Here is a 22,425-nt window from a genome sequence, read left to right as displayed (position 1 = left end):
AAAATGGGTTGATCCTATGTAAATTGTACCCCTGCAATTCCATTAAAAAATTGTTGAATTTAGGCTATAAACATCTGATTTGGCAACTAAGAGTTCAAAAGCAGTTTATGTTTCTTATATGGGCATTTCTATACAGCAGTAAGGTAAACTGGGACAGGATGAATAGATCACTCTTGGTGTGTGTGTTTTTTTTTTCCAAATTGCATTACCTAAGTCCAGCATAGAAATCAGTAAACTATTTACAGACTAATGATGAGCGATTCTTAGCATTCTGCAAGCAGTACTGAATTTTGACACATACATTTGTATTATTGTCATCAACTAGCCCAGCACTTTTTTCCTTAAGTTGACAAGTAACCATATGCCTATGTTCTGTGTCTTCAATTGATTGTTCTTTCTACTTCAGAATTAGGTTAGTTCTTTTAATATGTACTAATTGAAGGCTTTTTTGTGCACCAGAAATATATAAGCGCTTCTTTACATTTGTGACCAGATTTTATTTGTAGTTGAGTTCAAGAATCTTCAAACGACAATTTAATTAAAATCAAAGAATTCTCTAGTTTACTTGACCAAAGTTTAATTGAACTAGATATATGCAGCATGGAGAATTGATACTTCCATGTTCAATCATTACTAGTTCTTTTAAGTTTTTTCACAATATGGACTGCATCTAATTCAGTTAATTTTGTCACTTGGTAAGGTACAAATGTACAATGGGATGCACAAAGTATATACCATCTTTCGTTCAACTTCAAGGTGAACTTCAGTTGACCTTGATGGATTCAAGGTGCATACAATGCAATTAAAGCAGGCTTGTATTTATAAAGAATTCTTTTGCATATGTAAAATTGGTTTTGAAAGATCTGAGAAAATGTAATTCCTGGTGCAGATCTGCTTGTGTATAATACATATTTTAATCTTTCTTAGTTGGTTTGTTGATGGTTATACCACCAGGAATTGTTCCTTTTTTGCCCGAAAGTTCCCTAAGAGCTGCCATCAGAAACCGCCGAAAGGAGCTGTCGGCTCCTATCGGCAAGTTCCTGACAGTGAGCTGTCAGCAGGCCGTTTCTCAGCATTTCCTCTTCCTGATGGTTTTTGGGCATCTGGATCGAGTTTTAATTTCCTTACCCTGACAGTGGTAGTGCCACTTCCAGTCAACATGTGGAATAAAAGGGTATAAATTATTTGCAACTGATTGTTTTCTTGAAATCAAAATTGCAGCGGTGGTTACTGAATAGAAAACTTGTATTTTTTGAATAGAAACTCACCTGAGAATTTTGGTCATCTTGTTCGCCTGTAGATAACTGCAGCCTATTAAATTCCTGTTGAATATTGTGGTCATCTTGTGCATCTGTAATCTCCTTGGACTGTGTTTCACTTGATCTTACAAGATATACAGGCAGTTTCATTCCATGCAGTAATCTATCAGCCGGCGGTACATCGAACAGATCTGGTTTGATCTCGCTGGTCTTGAAACTTTTGTTCACGACGGTGCTGTCCACATAGATGAACCCCTTATCATGCAAGTCTTCAGGTTGCCCCTCTTGTGATATTATTGTGTGAACAACTATGAACTTCGACCGTGGTAACAGAAGTCCTTTTTGCGGACATGCTTCATAGTGATGCACCTTGTTTATGGTGTACCGAAAAAGGAATGCGACGTAGTCATCTGTAATGTTTTCTATGCTCATCAGGAATCTCACTTCTTTTTTCTCCAAGGGCCATCTGAACTCCAAGGGAAAGACCTCGATTAGCTTAATCGTGGTAGACGTGCGTATCTGTAATAAATTGCAGGAAAGTGATGAATTTATAATGATGAAGCTTGTGAAACAGGTTATGGATGATCTTCAACCTATCTTAAAACCATTTCATTTTTCTCAATCTAGTGGGCAACATCATCATCGACAAGTTCAAATCTGGCTGATCATGCAAACAGTTTGCCTAAACTTCCTAATGCCTGAGAATCAAAGGATTTTGTGTCTTCTTGCTCTGACGGATAATACGTTCGCAAATTTTGAGACAAACAATCTGTGACAAAATTTCAGGCTTGAAACATCCTTTCGGGGAAGCTATATATATACATCTCTCTCTCACACAGAGAACATTAGACAATAACATAGTCTTTTGGTAAGTTTTAATCATGATTATGGAAGAGTAGACTATTTTGACGATGAAGGGTGGTCACTCTTGGATCATGAGTGATTGATAATGTTGAGTGAATTTGATTTATCTCTTGGCTCGTGATGTACAGATGTAGGATGTGATGTGAAGGGCGACGACACCCTTGGATCATGAGTGATTGATAATGTTGAGTGCATTTGATGTATCTCTTGGTTCGTGATGTAGACGCGACGTGACGGGCGACGACATGCGGTGAAGGGCGAGCTCCAGCTTGGGTTTGGTGGACCATGCAGTGATGACGCGCAAGCAAGATGCTTGGCGCCTATGCATCATGCAGTGGCGAAGAACAAGTGGAGGCTTGGTGCTGAGGGACTTGAGGAGTCCGGGCGGAGTCATGGGTGATCCACATGGCGCATGGTCAGAGAAAGAGTTCATGGAGAGCGAGATGGTCATAAAGACGGCGCCAGTCAAGTCAAGAATGATGGTGATGGCAAGCTCTAGTAGGCTGCCCGTGCGGCAGGAGTGCGAAAGACTTGAAGGCGTCGAAACTTGATAGAGACCGGACACGCGTCGATATCAGAGTTGGTAAGTTTACAGGTTTGGGTCTCAAAATCGAGAACGAACATGTTTACCGATTCGGGTCTCAAAACCAGGGGCGCATCCGGTGCGGCCGGATGGTGGTGGTGGGGACATGTGGCGTCATCGCGATGCTTGCATCGAGCCGAAGTGAAGTCGCGCAGGCGGCATGTTCATCCGGTGCTTGAGCAAAAAGGTGGACGATATTACTGTGAGGGGTATTTGGGTTGTGTGCTTCATTTAAGAGCATTTTGGATATTCGCTAAGTACCTATCTTCTATATCTATATATCTATATATATATACATATACTATAAAGATCGAAAATAATTAAAATTTTTTTAATTCAGATTGGGCTCACCACCTCTCACGTTGGACCCACCTGTCAGGTCTGAGGGAGGTGGGAGGGACTGCATAAAAATTAAACGTTGGGGGGATGTCTGTGCCCAAAAGCGATTCTTTTTTTCACCACCTCGCGTACCCGTCTCGCGCAGTACCCACCCTGTTGCACCTCCACCCTCGCACCCGTCCTCTCCGCACTTCGGGTTGGCTAGCTTGCTGGCCGCCGAGCTTCGCCTCCGCCATCCGCAAGCACCGACGGTCGCAACCGCGACGGCCACCGGCTCCGCGTCCGCTCTTGCTGGCCACCGAGGGCTCCGCCTTCGCCCGTCGCAGGCACTGGCGGCCCGCATTCCTACTCTGTCGGGGCGCGCATCGTGGGGCCGCTTGGGGGGCTCCCTCCGCTCGGCGACGGAGCGGAGGAGCCGCCAGGCCACTAGCAGTAGGCACACAATGACGCGAAGGCGCATTAGAAAAAGACGGGACTGGAGGAGGCGGAGGAGCCTGTCGGCGAAGGGGCGGCTCGTGCCGAACGCCAAGGAGAAGCCTCCTCGTCAAGCTTCGAATCCTCCCCTCCCGGCCCCTACCCCATCTCCTTCCTCTCCAACCCCAAAACCTCCCACGGCCGGCGAATTCCCTATGCGGGGAGGAGGGGGGGTGGGTGGGGGGGATTTTCTGGTAGGTGGTGCGTGCCGTGGTGGCCGCCCGAGTGGTAGTCGCCATCCGCTGCGGCGAGGCGGTCGAGCACCTCCAGTAGGTAGAGGAGTGTCACAACCCAAAGGAAAAATAAAGAAGAAGAAATAAAATTTTCCTCACCGGGCCCACCTGTCAGCCGCCCTTCTCCTTCCCCTGCTCTGCTCGGTGCCGCGCGTCGCCCCGTCGCTGGCGTCCATCCTCGTAACACGCGTAGACGATCTTCGTTCCGCGCGCGCGTCCTTATCCATGCTGAGCCCACCCCCTCTCCTTATCCGCGCTCGGCCGGCCTCGCTCCCCCTCAAACCCTAGCCCTTTCCCCAATCCTCCATTGCCACCCCCACCCCCGAGCTCCATCGCCGCCGCGATTCGTCGCCGCCGGTGAGGTCCTCCCCGATCTAGCACGCGCGCCACCTAGTCCTCCCCATCCTCGACCGATTTGGGCCCTAACCCGGCTTCCTGCCCCTTCCTGCTAGGCCGCCGGTGAGCGCCTCCGCCCGCAGCCGCCTAGCACTGTCGTGCCGCCCGTCCGTTGCCGCTCCTCGCCTGCGCCGCCGCCGGTGAGGCTCGCCGCCACCTCCTCCACCCTGTGAGCACCTCCCCTTCCCCGCTCTGGCCCTGCCTTGCCGCGCCGCCTTGCGCCGCCGCCGCTCGCCGTCGCCGCGCGCACCGCGCGACGCGCGCGACGTCGTGGCCGCTCCCACGCCGCGGTCAAGGCCAGCCTTGCCTTGACCCGGCCTGGTGGGCCGCTGGCCGTGGGCCCCGCCAGTCAGCCACTGGGCTGGCCGGCTGTGGGTGCCCCCAGCGTTTTCAAATATTTCTCTTTGTGCAGCAATCTTGCAAAATGTGTAGAAATTTGTGTATCACTCCAAAAATTATGAAACTTATTTCGTTGGATTCCTCTAGCTTAGATCTACTGAAGAAAAATGTTGTTTTGCATGTTACTTTGCTGTAGGTTTAGCTATGGTTTTATCTTGCAAAAGTGATTAAAATGCTTATTTATTTGTGTATTGCCTTAAAAATTTCATACTAAATTTTGTTAGACTCCTTGTGAGGTGTAGTTTTCAGTGGAGCAACTTGTTCACATGCTTCCTTGCTGTTTATCAAAGTTTTTGCTTGTTTTCTTATGCTTTATCTGGAAATGGTTTAATATAGAACTTTTTGCTGGAAAGTGGAGTAAAACTAGTTTTGTTAGCTTTGTTTTCATGCCTAGTATCTAAGATAATTTTCTTGGATTTTCTTAGTTAAGTTTGCATGCCTCTTCAGTTTTACCTTGTTTAGAATGGCTGAAAATTAATATATTTATGATTAATTATAGGAAAATGCTTTTGCTGCAAAACCAATTTTCATGTGTTCTTTGCCTTGTTCTCTGCATGGTCATTTTAAATGGTGATTTATGCTTGTTGTTAAATTCATTTCTTAATTCTTGTATCTCATTCATGCATTATAGTGACCGAACCGTCGGAGGTCGAACCCATGGAGCCCACCGAGTCCGTGGAGCCTGAACCCGGAATCCCGTTCATGGTTGAGCCTGAAGTTAACCAAGGCAAGCAGCTAAGCATATTCTTTGCACCTGTCTAATCTGATTTAGTTTAGCTATTCCACCTGGGTATTGTTGGGCTATATATGTATAGTATGTATGTATTGCATTGTTGTACCTATCTTGATGCATAGTCCTTCCTTGATTTGTTATCCTTATTCTTCGCACTAGTTAGTTAGTTAATTACTTGACTAAATGCTTAGTCCTGCTTAGAATACTTCTATTGCTCGCTAGACAGGAGTGGTTTGGAGGATCACACTTACCGTTTACCCTTGATCGCACTGGTTCGGTTGGGTTGTTAAGAGTTTGGTAGTATCGAGATTCGAGCGGAATGGTAGGGCCTAGAGAATGAAGTCACATGGGTATAGTCCGCTTGGATCGATTAAGGACCGAGTGGACGACGTCGGTTTTGAGCACCTTTTCGTGCTACCACATATCCAATATAATGGTACGGATAAGACAATTACCTTCTTTGACTTGATCATTGATGTGCAGTCCTAGATACGTGGCTACGGGCTATGCAGAGATGCTTAGTGTGTCCCCAGGTGGACCTATGTGTAGGAAAGTTTAGAGATGTCCCTGGTGGAACTAAGTCTCTACTCGTAAGCTAGGTGTGAGGTTCAATGATCGAGCCTTGTTGGGAACGGTTGATGTGAGTACCCCCTTGCCCGGCGTGATCGGTTGGCTGAGTCGCATGGTCCTCGCGTCGTGTGGGTAAAGTAGTACACCCTTGCAAGGTTTTAATCAATTCGAATTGCCGTGCTCTCGGTTATGAGCAAGCTCCTTATCCCATGAACTCCTCGTAGAATTTCGGTTATGATGGGAATGGTTCATGTTACAGCTATGATCAGTTATAGATTATATTACTCTCTCTTAATCAACTAAAAGTATTTGAGGTTGGGCAAGATTAATTAATTCTGATAAGTGATAGTGTATAGAGCTAATACTTCAGCAATAATTACTTAACCTTAAAGCTTTTACTTGAGCCATTGCATGATCCTTGTATATGTAATCGCGTAAGTCTTGCGAGTACCTTTTGTACTCAGGTTGCTTTCTAAACCTAGTTGCAGGTGAGCCGGAAGTGGTGTTCGGCCACTTCTGCCCCGCTGATCCAAACGCGGGGGAAGAGTAGGTCGTGGTGGCTGTAATGATGTCCTTGAGCAAGGCATCATTACTTTAGTAAGTCTTTATCGTAATCGAGCTCCGTGAGAGTATGTAAATACAATAAACTTTAAGTTTCTGTTTAATATGACTGTCGTGAGCCCAAGGCTTGTAAGTGAAGCTTGAAACCCACCTATATTGAACTTGTAATATTAAGTTTCGAACTCTGTTTTTGTAAAACTGCTCTTTGTGGATTATTGGCGATGTATTCGATTTTAAACGGTATGTGCATATGCTGATTCTGGGCGTATGTTGGAGCACATACCGGGACTACCGGATTTGATATTATTTTGGATGAATGACGTGTCAGTTATTCGTGTCTCTAGATGTGGAATAACCCGTGGCACTCTCTCCGACAAGCACGTGTTAACTCTCATTTGGATGATAATGACCGGCGGTTCATTTAAAATAGTATCAAATTGGGCGGTTCTCACAATGGGTATCAGAGCTGAGGTTTCCATGAAGTGAATCTAAAAATTTGTTTAGTGAGTTGAGAATCAAATAAAATTTGACTACTTGCACTAAGATTAACTTTGGTTAAAATTTTGAACCTAAGGTGAAATGCTACCTTTCTTCCTTGGTCTTAGAACTAATTCCTTCTTATTGCTTCACTTGTTTAATTAAGATATGCTTAACCCCTCTTGTCTGCATGAGTAGCGGGAGCGTAGGAAAACCCTTTCATCTGCTGGAAACCTTTTAAGCCTTTTATCGGGGTTGAGAATGTGGGAATCACCAATTGTCCTGAGCGCTATTAGGAGGGTTGTAGCGCTGCTGGACAATGCGGTTGTTTTGGGTCGTAAGTGAGTGTTAGAACATTAAAGCGAGCTCACGATGTGAGGAGATGTCATGTTGCATTCATATTTCGCATGCATGCATACTCTCTCTTCTGATCTCCAATTATGTGCTGCATCAATCGAGTGTGTTGTTGTTAAGATCTTGCCTTGTTGGATCTTGTTAATTTTAGTGTGCCAAATCTACCCTTTCTCTTAGATATGTTATTCTAGTGTTGGTTATGTGTTAGATTTTTATCTACACATTGTCTTTCCACCCTACCTTTGAGTATCATTCCCCATCTTTCATTCCTGACCGCTAACCGTTTTGTTTATTAACAGAATAGTGTTGCGTTCGGAAACTGAGAGGGATGGTGCCAATGGTTCGGGTGGCAATAACAACCGCAACAACGAGGTTCCCCTTCCTAATCCTCCCGTTCACCCAAGCCTCGCGGACGTCCTGGCCCGGCAAACTAAACTTATGGCGACCATAGTCAATCAAATGGGTAATGCCGGCAACCATGGTCCAAGAGCTGAGCCCCTAGTGAACAGGTTCGGAGAATTCTTCCGCACCAATCCACCCATCTTTCGTGGCTCCAAAGATCCTCTTGATGCGGATTTCTGGCTCACTATCATTGAAGAAAAGCTTGGTCTTATTGAATGTGAGCCACATGAAAAGGTTTTATTTGCTGCTCATCAACTGCATGATGCCCCTGGAGTTTGGTGGCGGAACTTCAAGGCATCTCACCCTGCCAACCACCGCTTCGCATGGGAAGAGTTTCGTACGGCTTTCCGCTCCTTCCATATTCCCAAGGGTATCATGGACATCAAGAAGAAGGAATTTCTGAATCTCACTCAAGGAAGTCGTGATGTGATGGCCTATGTCAATGCCTTTAACACTCTCTCCCAATATGCACCTGAAGAAGTGGCCACCGATGCTAAGAAGCAAGAACGCCTGTATGACAGGCTCTCCGCACAGTTACAATACAAGCTCTCCACTACCAAGTTTGAAGACTTCAATGACCTGGTGAATATTGTCATCAGAGCCGAGCACAAGATGAAGAATCTTGAAGCAAAGAACAAGCGTTCTGCTCGTACCTCTGCGGGCGGTAGCTCCTCACGTCCACGTCTGGGGCCTTCTCCTCTTCCACCTCGGGCACCGGGTGCTCAACCTCCTCGTCCTATGTGGATTGTGCGTCACCCTCAACCTCCTCAAGGACAAGCTCCTAGGCTGATCAATGCCTATTGGAGCAATCCAAATGTTGCCACAAAGAGTCCATGCTACAATGTTGTGGTATAGGCCATTCCTCCAGGGACTGTCCTTCTCCGAGGCGTGGTGGTGCCTTCAATGCACCCTGGCCCAATAACCCTATACCTCAAGCACAGCGCCAAGAAGCCAAGCCACAACAAGCTCCTAAGCGTGGCCGTCACAACTATACCACCGCCGAAGAAATTCCGGAGAATGCCGAAGTCCTCATGGGTACGCTCCTAATCAATTCTCACCCTGCGATGGTTCTTTTTGATTCTGGTGCAACTTTATCATTCAGCAGCAAGAAATTTATACTGCATAGTAAGCTTGAGATGCAAAACCTACAAGTGACATACCATATAGAATCACCGGGTAGGGAAATCATTGCCAGACACTTTGTTAATGAGGTTCCAATTCTCATTGAGGGAGTTACTTTTCGAGCCAATTTTCTCATTCTAGACAAGCTGGGGTTAGATGTGATTCTTGGGATGAATTGGTTGGGTAAGCATGATGGAGTTATCAAATGTGGGCCCCGCACCATCGATCTTTTGCATCCCTTAGGGAATAGAGTTCTACTCTCTTTTGCCAAGATGGAATCTTGTTTATATGCTTTGCCGAATACTAAAGTTACTGTTTTGGAAGATATTCCCGTGGTGTGTGAGTATCCAGATGTCTTTCCGGAAGAATTACCGGGTATGCTTCCTGATCGTGAGGTGGAATTCATTATAGAGCTCATGCCCGGGACTGCTCCTATCTCTAAACAGCCTTACCGAATGCCTCCCAATGAGTTGAAGGAATTGAAGAAACAACTCAAGATTCTATTGGATAAGAGTTTTATTCGTCCGAGCTCCTCTCCTTGGGGATGCCCGGCTCTTTTTGTAAAGAAGAAAGATGATAGTTTGCGGATGTGTGTTGATTACCGTCCGTTAAATGAATTCACTATCAAGAACAAATATCCTCTTCCTCGGATTGATATCTTATTTGATCAACTCTCAGGAGCTCGATATTTCTCCAAGATTGATTTAAGATTAGGTTATCATCAAATCAAGATCCGGAAAGAAGATATTCCAAAAACGCCTTTTTCTACTAGATATGGTCTCTATGAATTTACTATCATGTCCTTCGGCCTCACCAATGCACCGGCTTATTTCATGTATATGATGAATAGCATTTTCATGGAGGAACTTGATGTCTTTGTGATAATCTTCATTTATGATATTTGCATTTATTCCAAGACCCAAGAAGATCATGCTCGTCATATTCATTTTGTCCTCCAAAAGCTTAGAGAGCATCGTCTTTATGCCAAGTTCAGCAAATGTGAGTTTTGGCTTGAAAATGTCTCTTTTCTCGGTCATATTTCTAAGGATGGTATTGCTGTAGATCATAGCAAAGTGCAAGATGTTCTTGATTGGAAGCAACCTCAGAATGTCCATGAGACCCGGAGTTTTCTTGGACTTGTGGGATATTACCGTCGGTTCATAGAGAACTTTTCTAAAATTGCGAAGCCTATGACCGAGTTACTGAAAAATGGGGTCAAGTTTGAGTGGTCCCCAGCTTGTGAAGCAGCCTTTCAAACCCTTAAGGATCGCCTCACTACTGCTCCAGTTCTTGCTCAGCCAGATATTTCCAAGAATTTCGATGTTTATTGTGATGCTTCTCGCATCGGTCTTGGCTGTGTTCTTATGCAAGAAGGCCGAGTGGTGGCCTATGCTTCTCGTTAACTCAAGCGACATGAAGAAAATTATCCTACCCATGATTTAGAGCTTGCGGCTGTTGTCCATGCTCTCAAAATATGGCGTCACTATCTGCTTGGCGATTATTGCAACATCTATACTGATCACAAGAGTCTCAAGTACATTTTCACTCAATCAGATATCAATATGAGGCAACGTCGGTGGCTTGAACTGATCAAGGATTATGATATTGAAGTGCACTATCATCCCGGTAAGGCAAATATCGTCGCTGATGCACTTAGCCGGAAGGCTCAATGCAATTGCTTGGCTATAGCTCCTCCTGTGTGTACTCTTTGTGATGATCTCCGGAAACTTGGAATTTCCATAGTCAAAGAAGGTTATCTTGCTACTCTCATGGTCAAATCTGACCTTTATGATCAAATTAAGGAAGCTCAAAAGAAAAACAAGGGTATGACTCGAATTCGGGAATTAATGAAGGAGGGCAAAGCTCGGTGTTTCTCTACGGATGATCAAGGAGTTCTATTCTTTGGGAAGCGAATTATGGTGCCTAAGGATCATAACCTCAGGCGAATATCCTTGATGAAGCCTATAGTTCTCAATTCTCCATTCATCCGGGCAGTACCAAAATGTATCAAGATCTCAAGCAAAGGTTTTGGTGGACTCGCATGAAGCGAGAAATCACTCGATATGTCGCCGAGTGCGATGTTTGCCAGAAGGTTAAAGCCGAGCATCTCAAACCAGCCGGTACTCTTCCGCCCTTACCTATTCCATCATGGAAATGGGAAGAAATTGGAATGGATTTTATCACCGGGTTACCCAGGTCTTCTCAAGGGTATGATTCTATCTGGGTAATTGTGGATCGATTGACGAAGTCAGCTCATTTTCTTCCAGTGAAGACTACTTATCTTGTCAAGCAATATGCGGAGTTGTACCTTACCCGCATCGTTTGTCTTCATGGTGTTCCTAAGAAAATTGTCTCTGACCGCGGTCCTCAATTTGTTGCTCACTTTTGGAGAAGTCTGCATGAAGCCATAGGAACCGATCTCACTTATAGTACTGCTTATCATCCTCAAACAGACGGTCAAGCCGAGAGAGTCAATCAAATCTTAGAAGATATGCTGCGAGCCTGTGCTCTCATATATGAAAAGAAATGGGTTACTTGCTTACCATTTGCAGAGTTCTCTTACAATAATAGTTATCAAGCAAGTATCAAAATGTCTCCTTTTGAAGCCCTTTATGGAAGACGGTGCAGGACTCCTATCAAGTGGTCCGAGTCTGGAGAAAGGCCTTTCTTTGGTCCAGATTTGGTGAAAGATGCTGAGGATCAAGTCAGGATTATTCGTGAGAATCTTCGCATTGCTCAGTCTCGCCAGAAGACTTATGCTGATCGTCGTCGCCGAGAACTACATCTCAAAATTGGTGATTATGTCTATCTCAAGGTTTCTCCATTTAAGGGCACTCGCCGTTTTCACGAAGAGGAAAATTAGCGCCACACTATGTGGGACCCTTTCGGATCATCAAGAAGGTTGGAGCCGTGGTTTATCAATTGGAACTTCCTCAATCACTCTCCGCAGTGCACAATGTCTTTCATATCTCTCAATTGAAGCAGTGCCATCGTGTTCCAACTGACGCCATCGACATTGAGTCACTTGATCTTCAACCGGGCCTTACCTATGAGGAACACCCAATTGTCATTCTTGATTGAGATGAAAGAAAGGTGAAGCATAATATAGTGAAGTTTATAAAGGTTCAATGGAGCAATCATTCCGAAGATGAAGCCACGTGGGAGCGTGAGGATCGGTTACGTCAAGAATACCCGGAATTCTTTTCCGATGAGTAAGTTTTCTCCCTACCCCACCCCACTTTCTTGATGAAGTTCATAGTTCTAGATGTTATATATGTGGACACAGTCACCATCAAGAAGACTCTAAGAATGTCTCATCACATCACATCATCCCTGCCTTTGTGCATCATCTCTTAGATGTTTATCTTGTCTAGGTGAATATGGCCTCAATCGACCTGGAGTTTTGTCCCTTCCATCCTATCTATTAAAATCTCGGGATGAGATTTTTCTAGGGGGGGGGGGAGAGTTGTCACAACCCAAAGGAAAAAAGAAGAAGAAGAAATAAAATTTTCCTCACTGGGCCCACCTGTCAGCCGCCCTTCTCCTTCCCCTGCTCTGCTCAGTGCCGCGTGTCGCCCCGTCGCCAGCGTCCATCCTCGTAACATGCGTCGACGATCTTCGTTCCGTGCCCGCGTCCTTATCCGTGCTGAGCCCGCCCCCTCTCCTTATCCGTGCTCAGCCGGCCTCGCTCCCCCTCAAACCCTAGCCCTTTCCCCAATCCTCCATTGCCACCGCCGCCCCCGAGCTCCGTCGCCGCCGGTGAGGTCCTCCCCGATCTAGCATGCGCGCCACCTAGTCCTCCCCATCCTCGACTGATTTGGGCCCTAAGCCGGCCTCCTCCCCCTCCCTGCTAGGCCGCCGGCGAGCGCCTCCTCCTGCAGCCGCCTAGCGCCGTCGTGCCGCCCACCCATTGCCGCTCCTCGCCTGCGCCGCCGCTGGTGAGGCTCGCCGCCACCACCTCCATCTCGTGCGCACCTCCCCTTCCCCGCTCTGGCCTAGCCTCGCCGCATCGCCTTGCGCCGCCGCCGCTCGCCATCGCCGCGCGCGATGTCGTGGCCGCGCCCACGCCGCGGTCAAGGCCGGTCTTGCCTTGACCCGGCCTGGTGGGCCGCTGGCCATGGGCCCCGCCTGTCAGCCGCTGGGCTGGCCGGCTGTGGGTGCCCCCAGCGTTTTCAAATATTTCTCTTTGTGCAGCAATCTTGCAAAATGTGTAGAAATTTGTGTATCACTCCAAAAATTATGAAACTTATTTCGTTGGATTTCTCTAGCTTAGATATACTCAAGAAAAATGTTGTTTTGCATGTTACTTTGCTGTAGATTTACCTATGGTTTTATCTTGCAAAAGTGATTAAAATGCTTAGATCTACTCCTTGTGAGGTGTAGTTTTCAGTGGAGCAACTTGTTCACATGCTTCCTTGCTGTTTATCAAAGTTTTAGCTTGTTTTCTTATGCTTTATCTGGAAATGGTTTAATATAGAACTTTTTGCTGGAAAGTGAGAAAATAGTAAAACTAGTTTTGTTAGGTTTGTTTTCATGCCTAGTATCTAAGATAATTTTCTTGGATTTGTTTAGTTAAGTTTGCATGCCTGTTCGGTTTTACCTTGTTTACCGTGGCTGAAAATTAATATATTTATGATTAATTATAGGAAAACGCTTTTGCTGCAAAACCAATTTTCATGAGTTCTGTGCCTTGTTCTCTGCATGGTCATTTTAAATGGTGATTTATGCTTGTTGTTAAGTTTATTTCTTAATTCTTGCATCTCATTCATGCATTATAGTGACCGAACCGTCGGAGGTCGAACCCGTGGAGCCCACCGAGTCCGTGGAGCCTGAACCCGGAATCCCGTTCGTGGTCGAGCCTGAAGTTAACCAAGGCAAGCAGCTAAACATATTCTTTGCACCTGTCTAATCTGATTTAGTTTAGCTATTCCACCTGGGTATTGTTGGGCTATATATGTATAGTATGTATGTATTGCATTGTTGTACCTATCTTGATGCATAGTCCTTCCTTGATTTGTTATCCTTATTCTTGGCACTAGTTAGTTAGTTAATTACTTAATTTGACTAGATGCTTAGCCCTGCTTAGAATACTTCTATTGCTCGCTAGACATGAGTGGTTTGGAGGATCACACTTACCGTTTACCCTTGATCGCACTGGTTCGGTTGGGTTATTAAGAGTTTGGTAGTATCGAGATTCGAGCGGAATGGTAGGGCCTAGAGAATGAAGTCACATGGGCATAGTCCGCTTGGATCGATTAAGGACCGAGTGGACGACGTCGGTTTTGAGTACCTTTTCGTGCTACCACATATCCAATATAATGGTACGCATAAGCCAATTACCTTCTTTGACTTGATCATTGATGTGCAGTCCTAAATACGTGGCTACGGGCTATGCAGAGAGGCTTAGTGTGTCCCCAGGTGGACCTATGTGTAGCAAAGTTTAGAGATGTCCCTGGTGGAACTAAGTCTCTACTCGTAAGCTAGGTGTGAGGTTCAATGATCGAGCCTTGTTGGGAACGGTTGACGTGAGTACCCCCTTGCCCGGCGTGATCGGTTGGCTGAGTCGCATGGTCCTCGCGTCGTGTGGGTAAAGTAGTACACCCTTGCAAGGTTTTAATCAATTCGAATTGCCGCGCTCTCGGTTATGAGCAAACTCCTTATCTCATGAACTCCTCGTAGAATTTCGGTTATGATGAGAATGGTTCATGTTACAGCTATGATCAGTTATAGATTATATTACTCTCTCTTAATGAACTAAAAGTGTTTGGGGTTGGGCAAGAATAATTAATTCTGATAAGTGATAGTGTACAGAGCTAATGCTTCTGCAATAATTACTTAACCTTAAAGCTTTTGCTTGAGCCATTACATGATCCTTGTATATATAATCGCGTAAGTCTTGCGAGTATCTTTTGTACTCAGGTTGCTTTCTAAACCTAATTGCAGGTGAGCGAAGTGGTGTTCGGCCACTTCTACCCCGCTGATCCAAACGTGGGGAAAGAATAGGTTGTGGTGGCTGTAATGATGTCCTTGAGCAAGGCATCATTACTTTAGTAAGTCTTTATCGTAATCGAGCTCCGTGAGAGTATGTAAATACAATAAACTTTAAGTTTCTGTTTAATATGACTGTCGTGAGCCCAAAGCTTGTAAGTGAAGCTTGAAACCCACCTATATTAAACTTGTAATATTAAATTTCGAACTCTGTTTTTGTAAAACTGCTCTTTGTGGATTATTGGCGATGTATTCGATTGTAAATGGTATGTGCATATGTTGATTCTGGACGTATGTTGGAGCACATACCGGGACTATCGGATTTGATATTATTTTGGATGAATGACGTGTCGGTTATTCGTGTCTCTAGATGTGGGATAACACGTGACACGCTCTCCGGAAAGCACGTGCTAACTCTCATCTGGATGATAATGACCGGCAGTTCGTTTAAAATAGTATCAAATTGGACGGTTCTCACGAGAAGGCTGGTCACGGCCGTGTCGAACAGCTCCGTCATTGCTTCCTTCCGTCCTCCCTCCCTCGTTCGATGCTGCTGCGACTTGATGGAGGACTGTGAGTTGCGAGAGATTTGCTGCTTCTCCCTAGCACGCTGCTGCTGTGTTCTACGATGTGGCTGAGCGGAGGGTGGAAGGGGATGGGGTGCAGTCGTGTCTAGAAGCACCGGAGACGGCACTTGGATGCAGAGACTCGAGAAACATGCAAGCAGAGCAGCATGCGGTGGTAACGTCAAGCTCTTGGGCTGCAGTTTGGACGATTTTTGTTGGGTTAGTTGGCCTCTTGCCACTAGATCTATAATACTTTTCTGGCAATTTTTTTTTTTGCTCATACCGAATTTAATTCCTAGCTACTAATCTCGTGAGGCAGCTATACTATCAGTTTTTGGAAGATACGATTCTTAAGCATTCCATATACAAGATATGAAACATTTTTGCTTGTTTTTAATCAACCTGATATTAATAATGGTGGTATTTTTGACCAAGGTAATCTATTGTCTTATTTTGTATCTGCCTAGCAATGCTATAAGCAACGAGATATTAAAATCTCAAACTATATGGAAAAGATGTCAAATAAAGATTTGGTATTACTACGTGTGTTTCTACAAATATAACACATGTGAATAGTATTTCGTTTTTAAACACGTGCGGAGTACCGCACGTGTGTCTCTACTAGTATATATAAATGTATGGTGAGCTGTTTGGTAGTTACCTCTTTGACACCTCTTTGGCACTCTCTCATTTGGAGGTCCTGTCATTTGTTTTGATAGCTAGGATTTGAGAGAGAGGTAGAGTGGATATTTAATTTGATCTTTTAGCCATCTTAGCTTTTTTTTTTTATAGCTAGGGTTTGCGAGAAAGGCAGAGTGGATATTTAATTTGATCTTTTAGCTATCTTAGCTTTATTATGCTTAAAAGTGGCTTGTAATGGAACCTTGTGAAGTATTGAAACTTTATAAATTCCTCTCCTTTTATTTCGTTCCGAGCTTTTTGTTTTTCTTTTTACCTATTTTCGGAGTGATTTTCGATTCTTCAATTTGGTCGAGATTTGAGCCGAATTTCTTGAGGGGATTTGTTGCTAGAACATTTCTGAACATCTTTGATTCAATCCCTCTTTCAAATCTCTCGTGAATCGACTTAGATTTTGAGTTTCTCCAAATTCATGTTCTTGCTAGGGTGCTTTAGTTTTTCGCTCGATTCGTCATGGCTACTCAATCTTTTCGGGAACTTCTTCGTGGATCTATCAGGTCGTTTGGTTGTGCATCTATGATAGAAATTTTGCTTGGATTCATAGAGTTTTGAGGAAGCAATTCTGATTTGAAGTGTCGCTTTGCTTCTCGTTCATCCTTCTAGTCTTAACTATTCGGGTAATTTTGCTCCTGGACACTCTACAATGTTGATTTTTGCTGGTGGACACTACTCAATCTTGTCTTTGCTCATGAACACTCTTTAAGTATGTATATTTGCTACAAGACACTTTAGTCATTAAAATAATGATTTCATGGTTTAGAGGAGAGAGAAAACGAGTAAAATGGCCAAAATACCCCCTGCAGTGCTATTTGACTTCCCTCTCTCTTTCACTCTACTCTACTCTCTCTCTCTCTCTCCCCTGTTTCTTTGTCCCCGCGAGCAGAGCTCGCCGGCCACGGGCCACCGGGGCACCACACTGCGCCGTGATCCTGGTCAGACAGGGCGCCCGACTGGCCGCCAACCAGCTGCTCCATGCTCCTCCTCCCCTGCACGCTAGCGCTCGCCCAGCACCCGCATGCCACGCACCGCAACGTTCTCCTGGCGGCGGCGGTCTCCTGTCGGGCGGCGGTCGCGGGCCCTTCTGCCACAAGAGGCGGCGCCGGTCAGGGGGCCTTTTGTAGGCGGCGGCGACGCCGCCTCCTGTGCCCCTGACGAGCAGCGGAACTGGTGGGGGTGGGGGGCGGCCACCGGACTGGTGCAGGCGGCGCGTCGGCCCCTGCCCTGACGAAGGCGGTGGACGGGTGGGGGTGGGGGGCGGCTGCCGAATGGGTGCAGGCGGCGTGTCGACCCCAGCCCTGACGAGGCAGCGGACTGGTGGGGGTGGGGGGCGACCGCCGGAGGGGACGAGGCGGCCCTGCGGCCACGCGCCACCACACACCTTCGCGTGGACCCAGAGCCATGGCGGCCACGAGCTCCGCCACTGCGGCAGCAGCGCTCGCATCCTTCCCCTTCCCCACCTTCGCCTCCTCTTCCCGCATCTCCGCCAGAGGCCACCGCGGCCCGAGGTCCTTCGGGGCCGGCACCATCAGATGCTCCAGCGCATCGCCGAACCTGTCCTAGGGTGCCCCGGCGCCGGTGCCGCCCAAGCACCAGATCGAGCTGGTGGGGGTGGGGGGCGACCGCCGGAGGGGAGGAGGCGGCGCGTCGGCCCCTGCCTCTGACGCGGCAGAAGGGGTGGGTGTGGGGGGCGGGCGGCGGACGGGTGGAGGTGAGGGGGTGGGGGGTCTCGGGTTTGGATGGGTTGAAGTCAGGGGTAATTTGGTCATTTTGAAGCTTTTCTCCCACTTTCTTTTAAAAAAATGATTATTATAATGACTAAAAAGTCTTATAGCAAAGAAGAGTGTTCATGAGCAAAGACAAAATTAAGTAGTGTCTACCAGCAAAAACTAGCATTGTAGAGTTGGGCGCATCAACCCCAGCCAGACTCCCCAGATGCATGGAGTGAGTGATTGGATAGTGCATAGGGGGCAGAGCCTGGCTCCCCGCATACATAATTACGCTGGAAACGCCGGAATCGGCCGTTTCTGGCGGGCCTGGCTCGCGGGAGCTGGGCATTAGTGTACTAATGATGTTATTAATATATAATTAGCATATGTTAAGTAATATTAATATATTTTAAATTAGATTAAGTTTTACAAAGGTAAATTACAATCATTAAAACACAACTCAATAAGCTAAACATTATCATATTATTTATTTTTATAATTATATTTGATGCGACATGACACATCCAGATAACCAAACACCTTCTCTTCTCAACCAGACTGGACACATACACACAACCAAACACGAGAATTTGCATGCATCCAGCCTGGCTCACAGATACGAGCCAGGCTAGGATGATGCAACCAATCAATCAGGCCCTTAGTAGTCGCTTGCCACAAGCCCCGCCAGCGAGCGATTCCCGACCACAGCAAACTTTCCATTTTTGGAAATTTTTTATTCCCGCAACTTTCTATTTTTAGAATACACTAACTTATGTATATAACTTTCACATATAACTCGTTGATAACATTTTGTTTCAGACTATAACTTTCAAGATATATACAATTTATATGTGTAACTTATGCATACAACTTCTAACAACATGGGATTTATACATACAACTACTTCATCGTAACTTGTTATATAATAATTTTGTAGCACAATTTTCATGACAGATATAAATTATACATATAACTTGGATTAGAATTTTATTAGACAACTTATGCGTATCGATTATGCACATAAAGGGTCCACATGAGTACAAATGTTAAATTACTATGATAAAAAATTAATTGAATGGAAGAAAGAAAAAAATTACAAACATATGTTGTCTAGGTGTGCGGGGACGCGGGGTGGGTGCCACCTGCGGCACATGGACCTGTCATCCGTCGCGCGCTAGCACGGCTCGGGACGAGCGACCGCAGAATTGGATTTGCGGTGCGCTGCGCGCGAATCGCGCTCTTTGCGTCTCCTCTCCCGAGACCGCAAGAATAGTTTGGGTGATTTTGCTTCTGGACACAATCAGCCCCTAATTAGCAGGCCCCGCAGCGCACTAAGCTGGCCGGCCTGCGGCGGCGCGCACTGCGCGTGCGCGCGGTACCTGGCCAAGGCGCTAGAGGCCAAGCAGGCTCACGTGAGGACAGTGCATGTGGGCTGTGGCCCAGCCTCGGGGCAACCAGTCCTTCGCGTGAGAAGTCAGCAAGCAGGTACGTGGCCCTTGTTTTTGTTTTTCCTTTTTTTATTCTTCCTTCAATAAATTGCGTGCTTATTTGTTTATCTAAAATACTAATATGCAAAAGTTATACATCAAAAAAGGCAATACGACTAATAATTTGGGGCGGAATGAGTACTATCCAATGTCAGCTTTGGAAATAATCATGGGAAACATTGGCATAAATTTAGAACAGCCACGAACTAGTGAGAGGACAGAGGAGGTAACCTGCGTTTCGTAGTTCCAGATTCGAACATAAAGGTCATCCTGGGTCGTAATAATCCTGGATTATAAAATAAAAAAATGTATCACTCCAAATATGTATCTTCACAAGAACAGAAGTCCACTCACCATGGCTCTGTTGGATGCACATCTATGGTATTCAGCCACGTCAACCCAGATTTGCACTGTGCGCAAATGCCAAATATAATAAGCACACAAGGAAAGTCTAATTGATGTTGCATAATGCGCTTGATGTTCGCTGCTGAAGCGAACGCAGCAAAAAAAAAAAATGTAAAGTGCGTCAGCGGTCTCTAAACTTGTTCGACTATGTTATCCCGGTCTCTAAACTCGTAAATCGATCGTTTAGGTCCTCAAACTTGTTTGACTGTGTCATTCCGGTTCCTAAACTTATAAACCATCTGTTTAGATCCTCAAACTTGTCCAGTCATGTCATCCTAGTCCCTAAATTTGGTTCTGAGTCTCATCTAAGTCTAAACCGGATGATCTAAAACCTCTATATCAAAAAATAATTTATAACTTTTTCATATAAACTCGAATGAAGACAAACTTTGTATCAAAATTGTATCTCTCAATGTGATCTACAACTTTGCAGTTGAAAAATTTTCGAATTAAAATTGTTTAGAGTCCCAAAATTTAATTTTAACTTTTAAACTTCAAAATCTATAAACTTACAACAATATTTTGAGACCCTAAACAGTTTTAATTCAAAAATATTTGAACTACAAAATTGTAGATTACGTCGAGGCTACTATTTTGATATTAAGTTTATCTTCATTCAAGTTCATATGAAAAAGTTATGAATTATTTTTTGATATATAGATTTTAAATCGCCTTGTTTTGACCCATATGATACTCAAAATCAAGTTTAGGGACAAGAATGATATGATTGAACAAATTTAAGGATGTAAATATTTGATTTTCTAGTTTAGGGACCGGAATGACATAGTGGAATAAATTTATGGACCGAGATGACACAGATGGACAAGTTTGAGGACTTCAACGGTCGATTTGTGAGTTTAGAGACCGGGATGACACATCGACACAAGTTTAGGGACCAGTGATGAACTTTACTCCAGCAAAAATGTAAATGAATAAACGACAAGGAGAACAAATGATTAATCAAAACTCAGATGTCACTAATCTGTGGCCACTCATAAGTGTTGGGATAAGTGTTGGGATTAGCACCTCCAATGTACGGCGTGCAGAGGTGTGTAGCCTAGTTGTTGCAATATCAATTGTAGATAAGCATCACACTTCAATAAATCCACCAATAAATCAATCTTACCCCATCAACTATGAGGAAAAATAAATAAACCATTAAATTTGCCTATAAATTTTTTTGAATACTTAATACTTATGGGCATTTCCAAAATCCTTCATGTAGGATGATATCCATGGAATTATTTACATTGCTAAATGTGCAAGACTCGATTTCAACACAAAATCCAATACACTAGACACTATTCAGTTTGCACTGGGAGAAGGTAGTGTCCTCGTAATAGATGGGAGAACATGCGTGATTGGTAGAGATGAGAGAGAATAAATTCGTTAGAGACCCAAACATGGATTGTAGAGTACACTCCTGTTTTATTTACAATACCAAATTTGGCAAACTTTGACCAAATGTATAGAAACAAATGATAACATTTATAATACCAAATTCGTTTAATTGAATCCACCATGAAGTATATGTTGATGGTGCATACGTTGGATAGTATAGTTGTTGCTGTACTTTTTATAGATTTGGTCAAAGTTCTAATATAATATGTAAATAAAAAAGGAGGGAGTAGTTTTTAAAGGAGATGTCTTAATTATGTGGTAGCATAGACATCATCTATGGACACCATGGTTGGATTTTCCCTAATTATATTTCAGGCCACTATGGGAGTAGGTTTTATGGTACACTACTCTTAGCTTTGTGGTTTGGTATTCGAGCCACATTATTAGCCATGGATAAATCCTTAACTGTATGTATTTTTAAGGTTGACGCATTCAAACTCTTTGTACATAATTTACCGTGCAATAGTCCGGGAATATTTGGGCTCACTGCTGCTATTCGTTCCGTCGAATGGTTATTTTCCTAAGACGGTTGGGCACATGGTAGTAGAGGTGAACGCAGCAGCTTTCTGTACGTAATTTAGAAATGACTCGCTTAAAATTGATATATTGTAGCACAATTTGCTAAAAAGTTGATAACTGCCATCAGCGTGTCCAATTTTCCTAACTATATTTTTAACGTTATTCACGTGCCAAATTAAGAATGTCAGTTCCAATAACTTTTCAATAAGGTACAGTTATTTTCAATTGATTTTTTTTCTTGAAATCAAACTTATAGAGGTGGTTAGTGAATGGCCTATGTATTTTTTGAACTATTACATAGCATAGGAACTCACCAGAGAATTTTTATCATCTTGGTCGTCTGTAGTTAACTGCAGCCTATCAAATTCCTTCTCAATATTCTGCTTGCTCACTGGAAACGCTGAAGAAGTAACCTCCCACGACTTCGATTCACCTGATGCTACAAGAAAAACTGGCAGTTTCACCTCATGTTGTAATCTATCGGCCGACGGTACATCGAACAGGTCATACGTGATCTCGCTAATGCGGAAACTTTTGGTCACCACAGTGCTGTCCACATAGACGAACTCATGACCTTGCACATCCTCATGTTCTCCCTCTTGTGATATTCTTGTGTTTTCAACTACCAACATAGACCGTGGTGGCAGAATTCCTTCTTGCGGAGTAGATTCATACTGATCCACCTTATCGCGGGTGTACCTTATAAGGAAAGCAACATAATTATCTGTAATGTTTAGTATCTTCATTAAGAATTTCACTCTCTTTGGCTCCAAGGGCAAGCTGAATTCCATGGGATCGACATGGATTAGCTTAATCGATGAAGGCGTGCGTATCTGCAAGAAATTATATATATGAAAGTGATGATCTTCAACATTTCTTTGGAAAGAA

At 44.6% G+C, this 22,425-nt stretch overlaps 1 protein-coding gene across 3 annotated transcripts in view; it reads right to left on the bottom strand.

Annotated features, from left to right (window-relative positions):
• LOC120655526 overlaps positions 1-22,425 on the bottom strand; it is a 44,234-nt gene that overhangs the window by 9,258 nt on the left and 12,551 nt on the right. For all 3 annotated transcript variants that reach the window (XM_039933376.1, XM_039933378.1, XM_039933377.1), the window contains 4 exons: positions 21,852-22,370; positions 19,567-19,622; positions 19,444-19,498; positions 1,269-1,778 (listed from right to left, as the gene is read on the bottom strand). In XM_039933376.1, the coding sequence (XP_039789310.1) occupies positions 1,269-1,778; positions 19,444-19,498; positions 19,567-19,622; positions 21,852-22,370 (1,140 nt within the window). The remainder of the gene's footprint in view (positions 1-1,268; positions 1,779-19,443; positions 19,499-19,566; positions 19,623-21,851; positions 22,371-22,425) is intronic.

This window comes from Panicum virgatum, chromosome 1N (assembly GCF_016808335.1).
Source record: "Panicum virgatum strain AP13 chromosome 1N, P.virgatum_v5, whole genome shotgun sequence".
In the NCBI taxonomy this organism is placed as follows: Eukaryota; Viridiplantae; Streptophyta; class Magnoliopsida; order Poales; family Poaceae; genus Panicum; species Panicum virgatum.
The sequence above is the reverse complement of the archived record's forward strand: the minus strand, read 5'-3'. Positions and strand labels throughout refer to the sequence as shown.